The following is a 19743-nucleotide window of genomic DNA, read 5'->3' as shown; positions in this document are numbered from 1 at the left end:
TATCCGGATAGATATAAATTCCCTGCAGTTATACTAACCTACAGTTTAGGAAGGTTTATATTGTTATTTTTCTTAGTAATCTATTCCTATTGGGGGGTGTGGAGGGCTCTTTTTGCCATACACTACTGTATTTACCTGCTATCAAATTAACATTAGAAAATGTTGAATTCATGAGTATTTTAGTTATTTGAAATACTTTTTCTTGCTATGCTCAGTTTCCTTATGATAAAAATGATCCTTTTATACTTAAATTTTACATTGAATAAATTACCTTTTTTTAAATCTTTATATTCAAGGTGCCATGACTCAGATGTGAGCCCTAAATTAATTGTATTTTAAAATAACTGCTGTTGCAAATGAAAATTAACAACTTTATTAACAAATAGGCTATCTCAGTATAAATTTTTTTAAAAAGTTTCTAGTATCGGTACTATAATTTTATCTAAAATTTGCTTGGAAGGCAACAACAGCTACACAGTTTCATAACGTATATACAGCACTTGCAAGTAGGACAGTCAAAACTGCTGGGAAGAAAATTATCACAGGCATCATCACCTTCGGAAATAATTATTATCTATGCAAATTTAAAATGTTCATATATAGTAAATTTATCTATGAGTAACGTGGGAGGGGAAGGAAACTGATATTTATTCATTTCCATTATCTCCTATCTAATAATAGACAAACATGGTAATTAACCGTACCTCCAACACACTTCCCATTGGCTAATCAGGGCGATATGCAAATTAACTGCCAACCAAGATGGCAGCCGGCAGCCAGGCAGCTGAAGCAAACAGGAGGCTTGCTTGCTCCAGTGATGGAGGAAGCCAAGGTTCCCCACCTGTCGCTGCTGGCTTCTGAGCTGCACTCTAAGAAACAATGTTGCAATTATAGAAGCTAAACAAACCCAGAAACCTGCTTTCAGCCAGCCAGGCCTCAGAGCTGGAGCTGCAACAGTGTTTCAATTATAGAAGCCAAACAAACCCAGATACCTGCTTTCAGCAGCCGAGGTCTCAGAGCTGGAGCCGAGCCTCAGAGCTAAAGCTGGCTCTCAGTTCCAGGGACAGCCATAGAAGGTAAATAAATCCCAGAATAAAAAAAAAAAGAAAAAAAGGAGAGGTTGGGGGCTTCAGTCACCTGCCAGCCTGAAAACAGTCCTCAGCCCCTCACCCAGACTGGCCAGGCACCCCAGTGGGGATGCCCACCCTGAAGGGGATGTGACCAGCTGCAAACAGCCCTCAGCCCCTCATCCAGGCTGGCCGGGCACCCAAGCGGGACCCCCACCCTGATCCAGGACACCCTTTAGGGCAAACCAGCCAGCCCCCACCCGTGCACCAGGCCTCTATCCTATATAGTAAAAGGGTAATATGCAAACTGACCCTAACAGCAGAAGGACTGGGAATGACTGGTCACTATGACACACACTGACCACCAGGGGGCAGACGTTCAATGCAGGAGCTTCCCCCTGGTGGTCAGGGGGCTCTCACATGGGAGGAGCTCTGCTCAGCCACAAGCCAGGCTGATGGCTGCCAGTACAGTGGTGGTGGTGGGAGCCTCTCCTGCCTCCTCAGCAGCGCTAAGGATGTCCAACTGCAGTTTAGACCTGCTCCCCGCTGGCAAGTGGACATCCCCCGAGGGCTGCCGGGCTGCCGGGCTGCCGGGCTGCCGGGCTGCCAGAGGGATGTCTGCTTGCCATCTTAGGCCCAATCCCCTGGGGAGCAGGCCTAAGCCAGCAGGTGGTCATCCCCTGAGGGGTCCCAGACTGCCAGAGGGCACAGGCCCGGCTGAGGGACCTCCTCTCCCCCCCCCCCCACCCGCCCCTGCACAAATTTTTGTGCACCAGGCCTCTAGTTATGATTATAGAAAGTCTATCACTCCCTTTTTGAATTATTTTCTGGAGACATTTTCATTTCTCATGGTGCTTGGTTACGGGAAAAGGGCTTGTTATTTCTAGGAGCAAGAAACTACAGTTTTATATGACTACACACCTGGAGCCGTAAAACTTGCTTTTGGAAATCCTCCCGTGTCACTCACACAGCAGGGGGTGGGTGTGCTGGCTACAGCGCACCGCAAAGCCCGCCATGCAGTGTTAGCGGGCAGGGCCGCCCACCGGGGAGGCCGGTTCTGCTCGTCACCCCGAGGCTGGGACTGGGGCTGCGGCCCGCGCGGCGTGTGCCGTGTGACTCGGCTCCAGGGCAGCCGTCACGCTGGAGGTTGTGCAGGGGGCACAGGTGAGGGAGGACGAGAGTCAGGGCGCGAAGAGGGCCCTGGGCAGCCCTCGTCCACCACGCTCACCGGGCCTTTAGGTCGCAGCCCCTCGGAGCACAGCAGGGTCCGCGGGGCCGAAGCCGGAGGCGGCGGCGCGGGTTCAGAAACCGCAGCCGCGCACCACCGGGCGCACGTCGCCGGCCGCCAGGCCCGGGCCGCGGTTCCCGGCCCCGCCGCCGTTGCCTAGGCGACCGCCGCCGAAAGTTCCCGCGGCGGCCCCGCCCCTCGGCCAATCGGACGGCGCTCGCCAGAGCCAGGCTCCCTTTGTTCCGCAGCCATTTCAGGCCCCGGGCGGGAGCTGCGCCGCTGCGCTGAGGGCCCGAGCGCCGGAGGCCTCTGGGATGGTGTGGGACCGGGTAGGTGACGCGGTGCGCGGCGGACGGAGGGCGGGAGCGGAGGCTGCAGTTCCGAGGCTGGCGGACGGCCGCGGGGAGAGGGCCGGCTCGCCGCCCCCCGCCCCCGCCCGCCGGGCCGTTTGGAGCCGGCAGCGGCGGCTGCGCGGTTCCACGCCCAACAGCTGCCGCCCCGGCGCCCTGCGGGACCAGGCAGGGCGGCGGCGGCGGCGGCTCCTCAGGTGTCCGAGGTCACGGCCGGGGCCTCTGGGGCCGGTGGGCTGGAGAGGGGCTGCTCCGGGGAGCGTTGCCGCCGCCAGTGGAAGGGCGGCGTCGGAGGACCCCGAGCGCCGCAGGCGCTGCCCCGGGACGGCACCTCCCGCCGGTGCTGGACTCTGTCCAGCGCTGCCCTGCGGCCGGTCTTTGTCCCCGCCCGGCCCTCTGCCCGGGAGTGCGGCCCGCAGACACCGGCGCCTCCAACGCAGCCAGCTGGTGGCTTTCTGCAGGCGGGCCTTCCCCCGGGGCCCCCTGGCTTCGCGACCTGTGCACGTCGTGTTACTGTTTGTAACCGGGGTTTTGCGCGGGTTTGTTGTTTGCCGGTCTGCCCTTTCACTTCTCCCACGCGAACACGCCACAGCGCACAGCTGCCCGGGAGCAGACCGGCCACCGCCGCCAACCAGTTTGGGGCATCGCTTTTCTTGTTTTAAACTTGAGCGCCTGTTATTTGTTTACAGATTTTAAAAATCGACTGGTTATTGCAAGGATTGCTTATATGTTGTCCGTTGTCTTAATTACTAATCATTTGCTCCATCAGCAGATATAAATGTAAAAATTTAAAGTGGGAGGCTACCCACAAATGGATGTTGACAGTTGTATTAAGAAGCTTAATACCAATCCTGCTTTGAAACAGTGATGACTTCAACGGTGAATGCATAAATGGTACTTTTTTTTTTCACCCTAAAGGAAAGATGTTTTTAACATGCAAGTTGTATCGTGTAATAGGTATTCCAAAATGTAAGGTTGCAAAATGGCTGGCCCGATGGGCTCATTTTTAGGATAAGCTCCTTTTGGATTTTAAGTTTGCCTATTATTATATCAAAGCTTTCATATCAGAATGGTAAATAAGTTATACTTAGTGAAGCAGGGGAGATACTTTGGGAATCGATTCTCTTTTCCACTTTTACTCTGCCCTGCACCCCATTCTTCTGAGAGAATGACTCCACCAAGTTGAAAACTTGCAAATGCAAAAGGGAAATAATAGTTTGAAGGTGCAGATTTTCTTTTTAGCTCCTTGGCATATGTAATGCACAAATACCTAACAGTTTGGCAGTATGGTTTTTACTTCATCTCATTTGATGTGAGCCTAATGAACTATTAGTGCTCCATTTGCTTTTTCCTAAAAGTCGTTCCCCCGCGGCCCCCCCCCCCCCCCCCAATTAGGCGGATCAGGCTTGATGTGTTTTCATCACATCTTCCTCCTAGGTATTCAGAGAATTACTAAATTCTGCCCACTGATATTTCAAACTATAAAAATCTTTTAAAGTAATCAAACTTACTACCATTATATATTGTGAACAGAATAAGATTTTGGTAAAAACACATGACATTACAGTTGTAAATATTCCCATTGTAAGACTTGTTATTGTATTCATTGTTTTATGACATACACACACACACACACATACACACACACACACACATATATATACATATATATAATGTTAAAGCCAATACATGAACTTAATTTTTCTAAATACTGTTAATGAACTGCATTGAAATTAAACATACTATATTTAGAAGAATTGCTTGTTTTTAACCATGTTGGATTCTGCAAATACTACTTTTAAGAAAGGAAATGTGGTTGTAAAGGCAGCTGAACCAAATGACATATGTATTGAGAAAAAATTATCAAATGTAAACTGCAGAGGAGCACAGCCGTGAGAGTTATTTTTATTGCCCAGGATATAAATTATGAATATTTCTTCCTGGAATTGATATTTGAATATATATTGTTGCCAAAAAGATCTTGTACCCTCCCTCCCTCCAAATTTTGGTTTATCAGCAAAAGGGTAAGAAAGCTGAGAGAACCAAAGGTAATTTAATAATTGGCTTAAAATAATTCGAGGAGCACAGCCTTTATTGTTCTTATTGCTTGAGATGGGAGGGAAGAGGGAGTGAATTAACATTTTTTCCATGTAATATACTGGGCATTATTTGTAGGCATTTAGCATACATATATTATGCTTATATCATAGCCCTGTGTTACCCTATGGGAATTACTTCCATTTTACTGATGATGGAATAACTGAAGTATAGATAGGTAAGTACTCTGCCCAAGGTTTTAGAGTGTTCAAGGCTGGATCTGAATCTAGACATGTCTAATTACAAAGCTCATACTCTTTTATTTATAAAATTTTATGTAAATATGTAATTAAATATTCAGATTCTTATAATGAATACATATACATTGAATGAATACAGAATCTTACAATGAATATTATAATTCATTATAACAGTGATCTAACTGGAGATCATAGACCACATTACTAAAATAGTGAAAATGAGCTGAAGTAATGAATGAGTAAATACATGGTTAAACCAGACAGGACTTAATTATCCATATACATTTTAGAAAAGGAAAGAAAAGATCTACCTGGATGAGATGTAATTGGTAACAAATATATAAAGCTGGTTTTTAAAATGCATGCAGCAAGCATTTCTGGATGAAACACTCAGTAATGACCTTAATGCAAATAAGGGAGAAAAAAAATCCATCAAGTTTGGAAGTTAAGAGGAATGACAAAGATCCATTAAATAACTAAACTGAAAAATACACGTAGTAAGACCCCTGACAAGGTACACTAAAACCTTTATAATAGAGATAAGCAAACAAACAAAAATATATAGAGATGTCCCAGATAAGGAGAATAAGACTACCAACAAGGTGTGGGAGATTAATTTTATACTGAAAACTAAAGCAAAAAACATGTGAGTTGCATTTTTATAATTGGCTTTGAAGTACTCTGAACCCTTTAGTAAAATAAGTATCAGTGGAGCCCCTTAAACCGCAGGTGCAGAAGTTACTGCCATAGATGAAAAGGTTGATCCCAGAAGGGCCAAGATTCCATTGCTTTTTGTCTTTACTAAAGAAAGAATTAGGGAGGAAAATATTTCAGCAAATCTTGAATGCATTAAATAGATGCATATAAATTATTAGGAATAGGTCATTTATGCTGCCATTAGTAATAATGTTTTTGAAAAATAATTAATTTAAAATATATAAAGCTGGAAAACAGTTTATTTAGGTAGGATAACAGGAAAATAATGAGAAAACAAATTATGAAGGACTTTGTGTGCCATTTATTCATTCATTAACCATTTATTAGTGCTGGGATTATCCCTTGTCCTCAAGAGAGTTCAATACTAGCGGAGAGAATGAAATGTAAACAAAAAAGTATAGTTACAGCTTTTATTATATAAACCTGTGGGGGCATCCAGGAGGGCTAGTGATAGATTTCATGCAAAGTAGGAGCAATGGTGCAGGCATTTCAGGGGCTAGGGTAGCACTTCAGAGTTTGTCAGTAAAGCTAAGGACCTATTGTGTTCTTGAACCTCAAAGTTGTTGAGAGGCCCTGAAAGGTATAGAGAAGTCTGCAAACTTCTTCTGTAAAGGACCAAACAGTGTTTTCTGTTTTGTGGACCCTACTGGCTCTGCCATTTTAGTGCAAAAGCAGTCCGGTCATAGACCTTATTGAAACTAATGGAATGACCAGATTTGACTTGTGTTGCCCTAGTACAGTGATGGTGAACCTTTTGAGTTCGGCGTGTCAGCATTTTGAAAAACCCTAACTTAACTCTGGTGCCATGTCACATATAGAAATTTTTTTATATTTGCAACCATAGTAAAACAAAGACTTATATTTTTGATATTTATTTTATGTATTTAAATGCCATTTAACAAAGAAAAATCAACCAAAAAATGAGTTCACGTGTCACCTCTGACACGCGTGTCATAGGTTCGCCATCACTGCCTTAGTACAAGCCATTGAAAGATTTGAAAGGCATTTACGACATTGATTTGTGTGAATCAGTAAGAGCAGAATAAAAATAGAAAATAGATTATTTTTAAGCACTGTAAAGCAATAAGAAAATGCAATTCAGTTTTATAAATGGGCAAATTCACAGAAGAGGAAATAGCCAATAAACATGAAATATTGTTCTACACCATTAATAGGGAAATACAAAATTGTAGGGAAATTCATACATTGATCAGTACAGCCTTTTCAATTTTAAAGTAAAAACATTTTGACCCTGAAAGTTCCATTTCTTAGAAAAACAAGGATATATCAGGAGTCAGCTGTGTTCAATATGTCTTTGTCAGTAGCAACAGAACTTCCAGACTTCCAGGTCACCTTTCATCTCCTGCACTCCAGTTCATGAATGGGTCTATATTTGTCTGCATTTTTTGTTGTTGTTGTCCCTTGTCCCTTCCCAACTCTTCATAATTCTTTTACTGGAATGTACAGTCCATCGTCTGCAAAATCCAGTCCCAACCTATGCTTAAACATTCCCTTCACTTTCTTGCTCTTATAGGAACCTGATGTTTTGCACTGTGCAGTTTGGCTGTTGTATTTATTTTTTCCATAGCTCTCCTTGTCAGTGTTCCTACAGATGGAAAAGGTGTCTGTCATGCTTCTCTGCTGCTTTCAGATTTTTTTCCTCCCTTCTCCCTAAAAATCTTTTCCCCTAACAATCCTCAGTTTTGTGTTATGTCAGCAGATTACCGCTCAGGATTGCTACTAACTATTAACCTCATTTCTCAAAATTGTTTTAGCTCCAGGCTCATTGCACCTCTTTCCAATACCACCTCAATCTTTAAATTACAATTGAAAGGAGTATACATAATGTATTTCCAGTATCCTGATCTCTCATTTCCTAGACCTTTTCTTCAGTGTTCTTCCCATCTACCTCTCTCTTCCCATCACTCCCGTAGTGATACCCTCTTGCATTGCCAATAACTACAGTCCCTCCATAGTTACCACTTCTTGAGTTCTACTTTGTGACCCTACTTCCTATTTTTGTGGTTCACTCCTTCTAGTCAGTATCTCAGCCCCAACCACCTTTTTACCACAATGGAATCTCCGGTCTATTCATCCTATTACTATTTCCCTGGCACTCACCTCTTGATGTGTTCACTCCCTTTCTTGCTCCTCTTAAATTCCACGATTAATCACTTTTATCTCTTCTTTGGATCCACTCCTATGCTCTTTGCTTGTTTAATAAGATCCACAGCCCTGGTTAAACCAATTCTGCCTTCTTTGCACCTGCCCCTCTGTAACTCAATGTGCAGGAAGCAAGCACACACCACACATGACCACATACCTCAAGTGGGTCCTTAATGCTGCTCTTGGTTGTACTTTATTTTCCTAGTCTGTTCACTCTCCTGACTATTTTATATCTTCTTCAAATATCCAGGATCGCTTTTCCCATCCTCACTTTCAGCTCATGACATTGGTTCCTACTTTGCTAAGAAAATTGAAGCAATCAGAAAATTTCCACAAACTCCCATTACCCTGTGCACTACCAGAATCTGGCCAATGCAGGCTATCTTCCTGCTTGTTACCTTAGATTAACTGTTCATATCCCTGAATCTGCTTTTGTACTAGATCCCATCCTTTCTCATTTACTTAAGAACATTTTTTCAGCTTCTGCCCTTCCACATAATTTTTTTAATTTATTGGCTTTCTGGGAGCAACAGACATGCTATTATTTTTACCACCCTTTTAAAAAAAATCAAAAAATACTTGATTCACTTTTTACCATCAGTTTCCCAATATTTTGTTGGTTTCCTTTTCCAGCATTGTTCCTCAAAAGAGATGTCTATACTTCTTATTGCCAAATTTTCTCTTTCCATGTTTTATTAAATCCACTCCAATCAGGCCTTTGCACCATTTCCACTGAAACAGGTCCTCAGGTTCTCCGTAACTGCTATGTTGCCAAATACCATATACCATTGATTCTGTTCATCTTACTTGATCTATCCACAACATTTGACACCTATTTGTTCCCTTATCTTTGCAACACTTTCTTCTTTGCTTTCCAGGTTAACACATAACTCTGGTTATCTCCTACTTCACTGCTGGTTCCTTATAGTTCTCTTTTGTCTTCCTTCTCACAAACCTCTTAATGTTGGAGAGCCCCAGGGTCAGTCCTTGTTTGTTTAATACTTACCTGAGGTCCTGATTTTTAGAGAGAGGAAGGGGGAGAGAAAGAGAGAGAGAGAGAGAGAGAGAGAAACATAAATGTGAGAGTGAAACATTGATCGGTTGCTTCCCGCATGCGCTCCAATCAGGGATCAAACTGACAACCTAGATAGGTGCCCTGACCAGGAATCAAACCTGCCACCTTTCGGTGAACTGGACCACGCTCCAACCAACTGAGCCACATGGACCAGGACTGTTTGTATTTTATTTTCCTATCTATAATCACTCCATTGGTAATCTCACTTAGCCACATGGCTTTTAATTCCAGCTGGTTGGAGCATTGTCCAGTCCCTTACACTGAAAAGTGGTGGGTTCCATTCCTGGTCAGGACACATACCCTGGTTGTGGGTTCAGTCCCTTGTCGGGGTTTGTGTAGGTGGCAGCCAATTGATGTTTCTCTCTCACATTGATATTTCTTTCTTCCTCTATGTAAAATCAATAATAATTTTTTAAAAATTTAAATATCAGCAATGCCCGATTTTGATTTTTAGCCCCCTCTCCCTAACATCAGTCTCATATGTTTAACTGCCTATTCAACATCTCTACCATATATATATATATATATATATATATATATATATATATATATATATATATAAAAGCCTAATATGCAAAGTGTCCCCTTAAGGAGTTCAACAGATCAGCAGTTTGATCACTCACTATGATGAGCGCTGACCACCAGGGGGCAGCGTGGAACGAAGGAAGGCCCTGGCCGGCAGCCACTAGAGACCCTACCCATGCACAAATTTCAGGCCTCTAGGGTGTAATAATTGACATCAAACTCAGCATGTCCAAAACTCAACCCCTAAACTTCTTGCCCATAGATTTCCCCATTTCTGTATGTTAGTGGCAACTCTATCCTCCCAGTAGCTCAGGCTAAAATCTTAGAGTTATTCTTGATTTTACTTTTTCTTTGACTCTTCAAATCCATTCTTTCAGGACAACATGTGTTTTTTTATATATCATCATAATCCAGAATTTTACTATGTCCCACTTCACTACTGCCACCCAGGTTCAAACCACTACTGTTATCTCCTTGGATTACTTAAATAGGTTACTACTTGGTATCTCCATGCTACCCTAGCCCCTCCCGACAGTCTTTTCTCAATATAGTAGCCAGACCAAGTCTTTTGCAAGTAAGACAATCTCTGTCATAACAGACATGCTATTATTTTTAATAACAGACATGCTATTATTTTTCCCACCCTTTAAAAAAACAACAGTCTTTTCTCAATATTATTTGCCTTTCTCTATTCCAAGTCCTGCAATGACTCCCCCTTTCAGAGAAAATCTGGTCCTTACAGTGGCCTTACAAGGCTCTCCATAATGTGCCCAACACACTCCCCTTTCACCTTACCTCCCTGATCTCATTTTCTGCTATTACTTTCCCTCCTTGCCCACTGGCCTCCTTGTTAGATCATTAACATATCAGTCATCCTCCTACTTTAGGGCCTTTGCTTTAGGTGGTTCAACTGTCGGGAATATACTTCTCCCAAATATCTACTTGGCTTACTGGTTTTTGCTGAGATTTCACCTTCTCTAAATACCCAATCTAGCCGAAACCGGTTTGGCTCAGTGGATGGAGCGTCGGCCTGCGAACTGAAAGGTCCCAGGTTCAATTCCGGTCAGGGGCATGTACCTGGGTTGCGGGCACATCCCCAGTAGGGGGTGTGCAGGAGGCAGCTGATTGATGTTTCTCTCTCATCGATGTTTCTCTCTATCTCTCTCCCTTCCTCTCTGTAAGAAATCAATAAAATATAAATTAAAAATAAATAAATAAATAAATACCCAATCTAATATTGCATCTTACCCTCTCCCATCCTCCTTATTCTGGATTCTTTATTTTGACATAGCACATACTGCCTTCTAACATACTTACATTCAAGTCATCAGTCTAGTGCTCCATTGCCCTGTGACCTGTTTTGAGCTAAGAATGGTTTTTACATTTTTAAAGGGTTATAAAACAAAAACAGAATATATGCCACATCTGCAAAGCCTAATATTTATTGTCTGGCACTTTGCAGAACAGTCTGCCCTATATGTTCTGTTTATTGTCTTTCTCCACAAATGTGTGCTCCCAAGAGGGCAAAGATCTTTGTTTCATTTATTGCTGTGTAGCTTCAGCAACTAGAACAGTGCCTAGAATATAGTGCTTGTATATATTTGTTATATGAATGAATTACTTGCAATGTTGCAAAATTGTAAAAAGGGTAAGTGTTCATCAATAACCTGTACTGCAGTTAGTAATGAAATAGAGTTGTATATAATGAGTAGGAAAGCTAAGACATATTTTGAATGAGTTTTTATAGAATAGAAAGAAAACGTTTTATTTCTACAGAAACATGTATTTAAATACACACACAAAAACAGCTCTATATGGCTATTCATCAAGTGGATATTAGAATACCTCCAGGGAGGAGTCTAGGATTAGGAGAGGCACTTGAAGGGAACTTGAATTTCACCTGCATGTATATATATTTAAAGTCATCATAACTTGGGTTTCTATCCAAAAGAAGTCATGACATTGTAACTTCATAGGGTTTTAGGACAAAAAGGTTCTAACTAAAGCAATGAGAAGAAGTAGAGAGTAATGGGGGCGGGGGCGGGGGCTGGGGGGCGAGAGAGAAGAGAACCATTGCCTTTCTGAAATATTATTTGGCCAGCAAACAGAAGAGGAGTGAACAGTATGAATATCTGAAGAGTATGCAAAAGTAAGGACTCTTAGGTGGGAACAAGCATAACATTACAAGAGAACTACCAGGGAAGGAGGGAGGGGGAAGGAAGGAAAGGAAGGAAGGGAGGGAGGGAGGGAGGGAGGGAGGGAGGAGAGAGAGAGAGAGAGAGAGAGAGAGAGAGAGAGAGAGAGAGAGAGAAGGAGAGAAGGAAGGAGAGAAGGAAGGAGAACATAGTGAAAAGGAGGCCAGAGACTGCTAGGAGATTTGTTTAGAGATAGGCAGAAGCCCAGATTATGGGCAACTTTGTAGGCTGTGATTTAAGTGTAATGAGAAACCATTGGAAGGTTTTGATAGAAGATGTAATTTAATTGAAGCTTTAACAGGATTATCTCAGAAATTGGGCTGAAGGATTTAAAAAAAAAAAAAAAGGCGGGGAAACCTATTGTAGACCATGCTCTTGTAGAACATGGTGTCTGGACTAGGGTGGACAAGTGGAGGGAGAGAGAAGTGGTCAGAAGGTATATTTTGACAATACTGACTGATGGTCTTGATGTGGGATATGAGGAAAATCAAGGATGATTCCTTGGTGTTTTGGCTTGAACAACTGAATGAACACTAGTAGCATTTAGTGATATCAGGCTACTAGAGGAGGAACAGGTTTGAATGGGGTTAAAGAAGAGAATCAAGAGTTCCTTTAGCCAGCAAAATTTGAGATGCCCATTTAACAAACAAGTGAATATGTTTTATAAGATGTTGGATACTTGAGTCTGGAATCCAGAGCGCTGTTTAATGGCAGACTGAGATTATGTAGATAAAAGAAAGGGGTGTAGGATATTTAGAGGTGGGGAGCCAGCAAAAGAGACTGACCAAGAGCAGCCAGTGAAATGAAAGGAAAAACAGGGATATGTGATGCCACAGGCAAAGAAGTGGAAGAGAGGTTGCCTGTGTTCAGCACTGCGTAGAAATTAAGATGAGACCAAGAAGAAATCATTGGGTTTATCAGCAAGAAAATCTCATCTCAGTGGAGTGGGGTAAAGAAAGGGAGATGGTGACTGTCCACAACTTTCAACATGTTTCTGTAAATGGAACTAAGTGGAGAAATTAAGTAGTAGTGGATGGTGAATGGAGTCAAAGTTGTTTTTTTTAAAGATAGCTTAAATAATTTTTGTTTTTAGATCCTTACCAAAGGATATGTTTATTGATTGGGGGGGGGGCGGAGGGGGAGACATCGATGTAAGAGAGTATTATCAATCAGCTGCCTCCCACACTAGCCCCAACTGGGAATCATACCCGCAACCTTTCAGGACGATGCTCGGCCAATTGAGCCACACCAACCAGGGCAATATATCCTAAATAATTTTAAACTTAGAAAAAAGTTCTGAGTAATTCAGAGAACTCTAATTTACAGTTTACATGGATTCACCAACTTTTAACATTTTGCCACATTCTCTTCCCTCCCCCCCCCACACACAATTTTTAAAAAACATATATTTTATTGATTTTTTACAGAGAGGAAGGGAGAGGGATAGAGAGTTAGGAACATCAATGAGAGAGAAACATCGATCAGCTGCCTCCTGAACACTCCCTACTGGGGATGTGCCCGCAACCAAGGTACATGCCCTTGACCGGAATCGAACCTGGGACCTTTCAGTCTGCAGGCCGACGCTCTATCCACTGAGCCAAACCGGTTACGGCCACACACACACAATTTTTTGATCATTTGATAGTAGGTTGCATATATTTTGCCCCTTTTCTCCTTAATACTTTAATGTGTGTATCTTAAGAGCCAGGATATTCTTTTCTAAAATCACATGTAGTTGTCAAATTCAGGAAATACAGTTTTTCACAATTTATATTACAGTTTTGTCACTTGTCCCAGTTACATTATTTATAACATTTTTTCCTCCAGTGCAGGATTTTATATTAAATTTAGTTGTCTTTTTTGACAGAGAAAGTAGTTTTTTATTAGTGGAATCTTTGCCATTTTAGCCTCAGCACAACCCCATGAGATAGAGATACCATTTATCTCATTTTATAGATCATAGGTTATTCTTTCCATGACTAATAAATGGCAGAGCAAGAACTCAAAGTCAAGCACAGTAACTCCACAGTTTGCACTCTTAAGCTCTATACTATACTGCCACCCATGTAATGCATGGGAAAATCAGAAATTCCTTGTTTGAAGACAAGTCAAATTTATAGATCAGAGACAATGATACTTATATCAAAAAGATGGCTTTAAATGTCTAGAGCTGGATTATAGCTTTTTGTAATGATGAATCAGGGTTTAATATGTCACCTGATGAGCATCAGGACAGAAGGAAGAGCAAAAAAGTGAAAATACTTAAACTTTATATGTAGAATTTACTAGACTTTGGCTTAAATGATATGTGTTCAGAGTTATTGGTGCTAATTGTTTAGAAAGGTAAAATACTTGGATTAATTCTCTTGTAGTAGAATTTAGTTGGCAGTATATGGATGGTAATCTAAAGAATCCTGTTCTGTTTCAAAAAGAGTTTGTTTCATAAAATGCTGCTTGTTAAACCTTTATCGTGAAATATCAGAAATAAACTTAATTTAGGAAAAGAATATTAAGCAGCGAATCATTGAAACCACAAGTGCTGCAGAGCAAGAATTAGAATTTTTAGTGCAATGATATTTTACAGTTTTCTGTTAAACACAGTTTTAAGGGGGTAATGGGTAAAGACTTCTTTTGGATAGAAACCCAAGGTATGATGGAAATGTTTCTATCATTTTCAATTAAAGATTGTTCTTAATATTGAATGTGACTTCTGTAAGAGGTGACCTAAGCCTGGCACAGTGCTATGCCTTTTAACAGGAGCCCAAGTATTTGCTAAAAGAGTCAAGTGACATGTACCTTTCACTTAGGTAACTTAGTAGTCCCAGAACTACACTTGAACAATGGTATCGGATACAAGCTTCCCTGAAGGCTTGGAGAATTTCAGTAGCAAGTGTAAAGGGGAAAAAAGTAAGGCTGGTTTTTATGGAATATGACCAGATTCATTATTTACAGTTAAGTAAATGTTTTATTTCTAGAAGCTGAAAGGACCATGGTCTTTAACTGCTGGGTAGATGAGGAAATGAACCAAATGAGTATAAGTGATTTGTACAGATTGCCCAGCTAGCTATTATTTCGTGCAGAGAACTAAGAAAAAAGAGTCCCAGATCTCTGACACTTCTTTTATACTGATTTTATTTTGGCTCTTCCTGGCACAGAAGACTTAAAGATTTGTGGTCAGAGGCATTTTGTCCTAAAACCCTATGAAGTTACAATGCCATGTCTTCAAGAGTCTGCATTACCTCCCCAGATAACATCCTTCCCCTGGCCCTCCACCCCACCCCTCCCCAATTAATTAAAAATGAAACTGTAAAGGTAAGAGGTTTTTCTGGAGCCTTGTAAGCTCAGAATCGACAGTGGTATAATTGTTTAAGATTTAATGTAGGAATTTGATGGGGAAGCTTAAGTAAACAGTTGAAGCATATAAAGGAAAAGACTAAAAAACCTTAGCTTTATTTTAATCTTCTATCTTAGTGGGTTAAAGGCTTTTGATGTTGGTACTTGCTGATCAGGTGCACAGAAAGCAATTTTTATTTATAAAACAGAATCTACACATTCACACACCAGTTAGATTCTAGTAGAGCTTAAAAATTGCTCAGCAGCCCTGGCCGGCGTGACTCAGTGGCTAGAGTGTGGGCCCAGTCAGCGAGTTTGTGAGACAACCAATCAATGTGTCTCTCTCACATTGATGTTTCTCTCTCTCCTCTCTCTATCTCTCTCTTCCTCCCCCCTCCCTTCCACTCTCTCTGAAACTCAATGGAAAAAATATCCTCAGGTGAGGATTAACCAAAAAAAAAAAAAAAAAAAAAAGAAAATTGCTCAGCAGCTAGGGCAAAATTGCGATTTCAGGTAAAATTATCATTATACATCTCAAATGCTTTTGAGTCAGATTTATCAAATGCCTAACTGCATATTGAATTATTGAATTTAATAGCATAAAGAGAACTTAGAAATTTCCTAGTTCATCCCTCTCATTCCAGACTTTTATTGTATTTGTAGTTTTGCAGCTTTAAAATTCTGCATATACAAGTGCCTAAAAAATGTTTGCTTATTGATTTAATTTCTGGAGTTTCTTCCTTCTAGAATATGCATGCTACTCTTTTAAGAATGTATGATGGCCAAAGCCGGTTTGGCTCAGTGGATTGAGCGTCGGCCTGCGGACTGGGGGGTCCCGGGTTCGATTCCGGTCAAGGGCATGTACCTGGGTTGCGGACACATCCCCAGTGGGAGATGTGCAGGAGGCGGCTGATCGATGCTTCTCTCTCATCGATGTTTCTGGCTCTCTATCTCTCTCCCTTCCTCTCTGTAAAAAATCAATAAAATATATTAAAAAAAAATGTATGATGACAAGTTGACTAGAAACTGTATTTTATTAACTGTCTATAATATGAATTAGTTACTGTATGAAAATTTTTAATTGAAATATCATTTCATGTGACTTTAGACAAAGATTTGCTTTCTGGGTCTCCAACTCTACTCCAGAAAAATGTTTAGAAAAATTTACTTTATAATAAATGAATTTATTTTTCTTTCTAAGAATCAATTCAGTGTCATGGAAATAGTGTGCACTTTTGAGGCGGTTCATTAGACTACGGTGGCCGGGGCCGAGGCAGAGGCAGTTAGGGGCAATCAGGCAGGCAGGGGAGCAGTCAGGGTGTGATCAGGCCGGAAGGAGAGCAGTTAGGGGGCGATCAGGCTGGTAAGGGAGCAGTTAGGGGCAATCAGGCCAGCGGGGGAGAGCAGTTAGGGCAATCAGGCTGGCGGGGGAGAGCCATTAGGGGGATCAGGCTGGCAGGGAAGCAGTTAGGGGCATCAGACAGACAGGCAAAGGTGGTTAGGGGCTATCAGGCAGGCAGGTGAGCGGTTAGGGGCTATCAGGTAGGCAGAGGGGTTAGAGGTGAACAGGCAGGCAGGCAGGCAGAGGGTTAGGGGTGATTAGGCAGGCAGGCAGGTGAGCGGTTAGGTCAGCAGTCCCGGATTGCAAGAGGGAGTCCGACTGCTGGTTTCAGGCCTAAACTGACAGTCAGACATCCCCTAAGGGGTCCCGGATTGGAGAGGGTACAGGCTTGGCTGAGGGACACACACCCCCCCCCCACTGTGCATAAAATCGTGCACCGGCTCTAGTAATTGTATAATCATAGATGGTATCTACCTCATAGACGGAATAGGCACACAAAGTATACTACTTGTTTCAAGTTAAGATAATTTGTAAGGATATATTTTCTTTCCACTCTTCTTAGTTATTATATTAGCTTCCTTAGTGAGAAAAATATATTTAGAAGAACCCAATGATAATGCTAACAGAATTTTTTTTATCTTACAAAGTTTTCATTTACTCTTTTCTAAAAGTCTTAATGTTAAATTAAATGATTTATGAAGTATTTTCTTAAAAGGTAAAATAGTATATGATACAAATGATTGGTTAACAAAACAAAAAGTTCTAGAACTCTAACCTTTTTATTTTAATATATGCTAAATAATAAATTATTTACAGTATGTGCATTTATTTTTACAGTCAGCATTTTCTTATACATTAATAATTTTTGCTTTAGATATTTATAGTTATGATTATTGAATCTATATAACTTCTTACTACAGAAGAACCATTGTAGAATTATTATAGACCCTCTTTTCTAAGCTAAAATTTATTTTAATTTGCTGTTGGCTGTTAAATTTTTGTGGGATTATTTTTTCTAGTTCAACATATAATTTAACTGAGCTATTTAATGATTTTTTTCTTAAATGATATTTCTGGACTTAAGCATCCATGTTTTGAAAAATTAGGAAGTTAATAGGAGATGCTTGAAAAAATTTCAAGGTTATATGTTTAATTATATAATAGATGTTTCCAAACAATTTTTCAAAATAGTTGTACTAATTTAGAAATCTTTTTTATATTAAAGAAAATTGTTATATTATTTTAAATTTTGTAGTGTTCTTACTGTGTCTGTATGTCTCTACTTGGTATTTTGTTTAAACATTTAAATATCTTAACAGTAATTTGTTATGATAACATTATTAAAAATTATTTCCAATGTGTCTCTTTGTCTCTCTCCCTTCCTTCCTCCCCCTCCCTCCCTCCTCCCTCTCTCTCTCTCTCTCTCTCTCTCTCTCTCTCTCTCTCTCTCTCTCCTGCATGACCTCACCTTTCCCTACTCCTTCCCCTAGGCATGGTTTCCTTGCTTTTCTCTTTCTCAAGCTCCAAGGGCCCTTCTTTTGCTTCTGTAACTTGTTTCCTGAGCCCATTTCTTCTGTGGCTCACTTCTTCTACCTCTATGACTTTCTAAATAAACTTTCTTATTTTTGAAAAAAAATTATTTTCATACTTAACAGAGTATTAAAATCATAATGAAGAAAATTAATCACAAGTGTAGAACCTAATAATTCCCATTATCTGAGCAAAAGTGAAACTTCTATTCTTCAATTTTTAGCACCGCCTTTCTCGTGACACTAGGTCTTTGGGATTATAAAATAACTTCTCTAATATAGTTCTTCTGCTTTGAGTCATTTTTTTTTTCATTACTATAAAGATTTTTCTTTATTTTCAAAATTATCTTCATATCATTGTTCACTCATTTTAATAGTATAATCTGGGCAGAAATTGCTACAAGTACATCAGTTTTCTATAACTAAAACTTAAACCTTTAAGTATATAACCTGTAAGCACTTTGACCAAAAAAAACAACCCCAAAGTTAACTATATTTCATACCTTCTTATTGTCTGTAAAAGTACAGTAAAAAGGTGTAATTTAAACTATTTGATGATTCTGTCATTATTATGAATAGCAAGCATTGTACCATCCTATCTAATAATAGACAAACATGGTAATTGACCGTACCTTTGCTACGCCTCCCATGGGCTAATCAGCATGATATGCAAATTAACCACCACCAAAGATGGTGGCTAATTTGCATACTGCAGGCAGGGCGGGACAGCGCGAGCCGCTAGTGCGCCGCCATCCAGAGCAGGCCCGCTCCAGAAGCCCCAGAAGCCGGCCTGCCTTGCCGTCCCAGATGCCCCAGAAGCCGCCTGATATGGTAGTAACTCTGTCAGTAAGCACTCTGAAAGTCAGTGGCATAAATGCACCAATTAAAAGACAGATTGTGAGGGTGAATCAAAAACAAAACCCACTTTAAATATAAAGACACATATAGATTAAAAGTACATGAATTAAGCTGCAGCCTGTTTTGCTCAGTGGATAGAGCATTAGCCCATGGACTAAAGGGTCCCAGGTTCAATTCCAGTCAAGGGCATGTACCTCAGTTGCTGGCTTGATCCCCAGTCCCTATCAAAGCATGTGCAGGAGGCAACCAATCAATGTGCCTCTCCCTTTCCCTTCACTCTCTCTAAAATTCAATGGAAAAATATCCTTGGATGAAGATTAACAAAAACAAAGTAAATGGATTAAGTAACATTAAAGAGATTATAAGAAAAATATATTCCAAATTTTGTTAGTTGTATAATGGTTATGTTTAAATTATTAACACCTAAGAAATTGGGTGAAGGGTACATATAATATGCTGTAGTATTTTATAGTTTTTTTTACATGTATGAGATTATTTCAAATTAAAATATTAAAAAATTAAAAATTAATAAAATATTAATTGAAATGTGTATGCATTACATGAAAAATCTCCTAATTGCTTCTAGCATAATTTATTAAATTGTGCTAAAATTTACAAGGGTTCAATTAAAAAATATCTTAATTCTAAATGATATAATAGAAAATATATAATAGTGCAGTTAGAAGCACTTATCTGAAAATAAAAATTTAAAGAAGTGAATTTAAAGAAGGGATTAGCCAAAGAAAATATATGCACATCCCATGGACACAGACAACAGTATGGTGATGGCCAGAGAGAAGTGGGGGGCAAGAGCTGGGTAGAGGAGCCAAAAGGGGGGAAATAGGGACATCCTATATAATAATGATAAAAGGCTAATATGCACATTGATTGAACAGCAGAATGACCGGTTGCTATGATGAGCACTGGCCACCAGGGGGCAGACTCTCAATGCAGGAGCTGCCCCCTGGTGGTCAGTGCACTTCCATATGGGGAGTGCCATCAGCCAGAAGCTTGCTCATTCCTGGCCAGCGCAGTGGTGGTGGCAGGAGCCTCTCCCACCT

At 40.8% G+C, this 19743-nt stretch overlaps 1 protein-coding gene across 2 annotated transcripts in view; it reads left to right on the top strand.

The window, feature by feature from the left end:
- Positions 1-2466: 2466 nt before the first annotated feature.
- TNPO1 (transportin 1) overlaps positions 2467-19743 on the top strand; it is an 87346-nt gene continuing 70069 nt past the window's right edge. The window contains exon 1 of one of the 2 annotated variants that reach the window (XM_059694357.1): positions 2467-2624. In XM_059694357.1, coding sequence (XP_059550340.1) covers positions 2610-2624 — 15 coding nt within the window. In that variant the 5' untranslated portion in view covers positions 2467-2609. The remainder of the gene's footprint in view (positions 2625-19743) is intronic. The other variant, XM_059694355.1, reaches the window with a different exon arrangement.

This window comes from Myotis daubentonii, chromosome 4, assembly GCF_963259705.1.
Source record: "Myotis daubentonii chromosome 4, mMyoDau2.1, whole genome shotgun sequence".
NCBI lineage: Eukaryota > Metazoa > Chordata > Mammalia > Chiroptera > Vespertilionidae > Myotis > Myotis daubentonii.
Note: the sequence above shows the minus strand (reverse complement) of the source record. Positions and strands in the feature narration are given on the sequence as shown.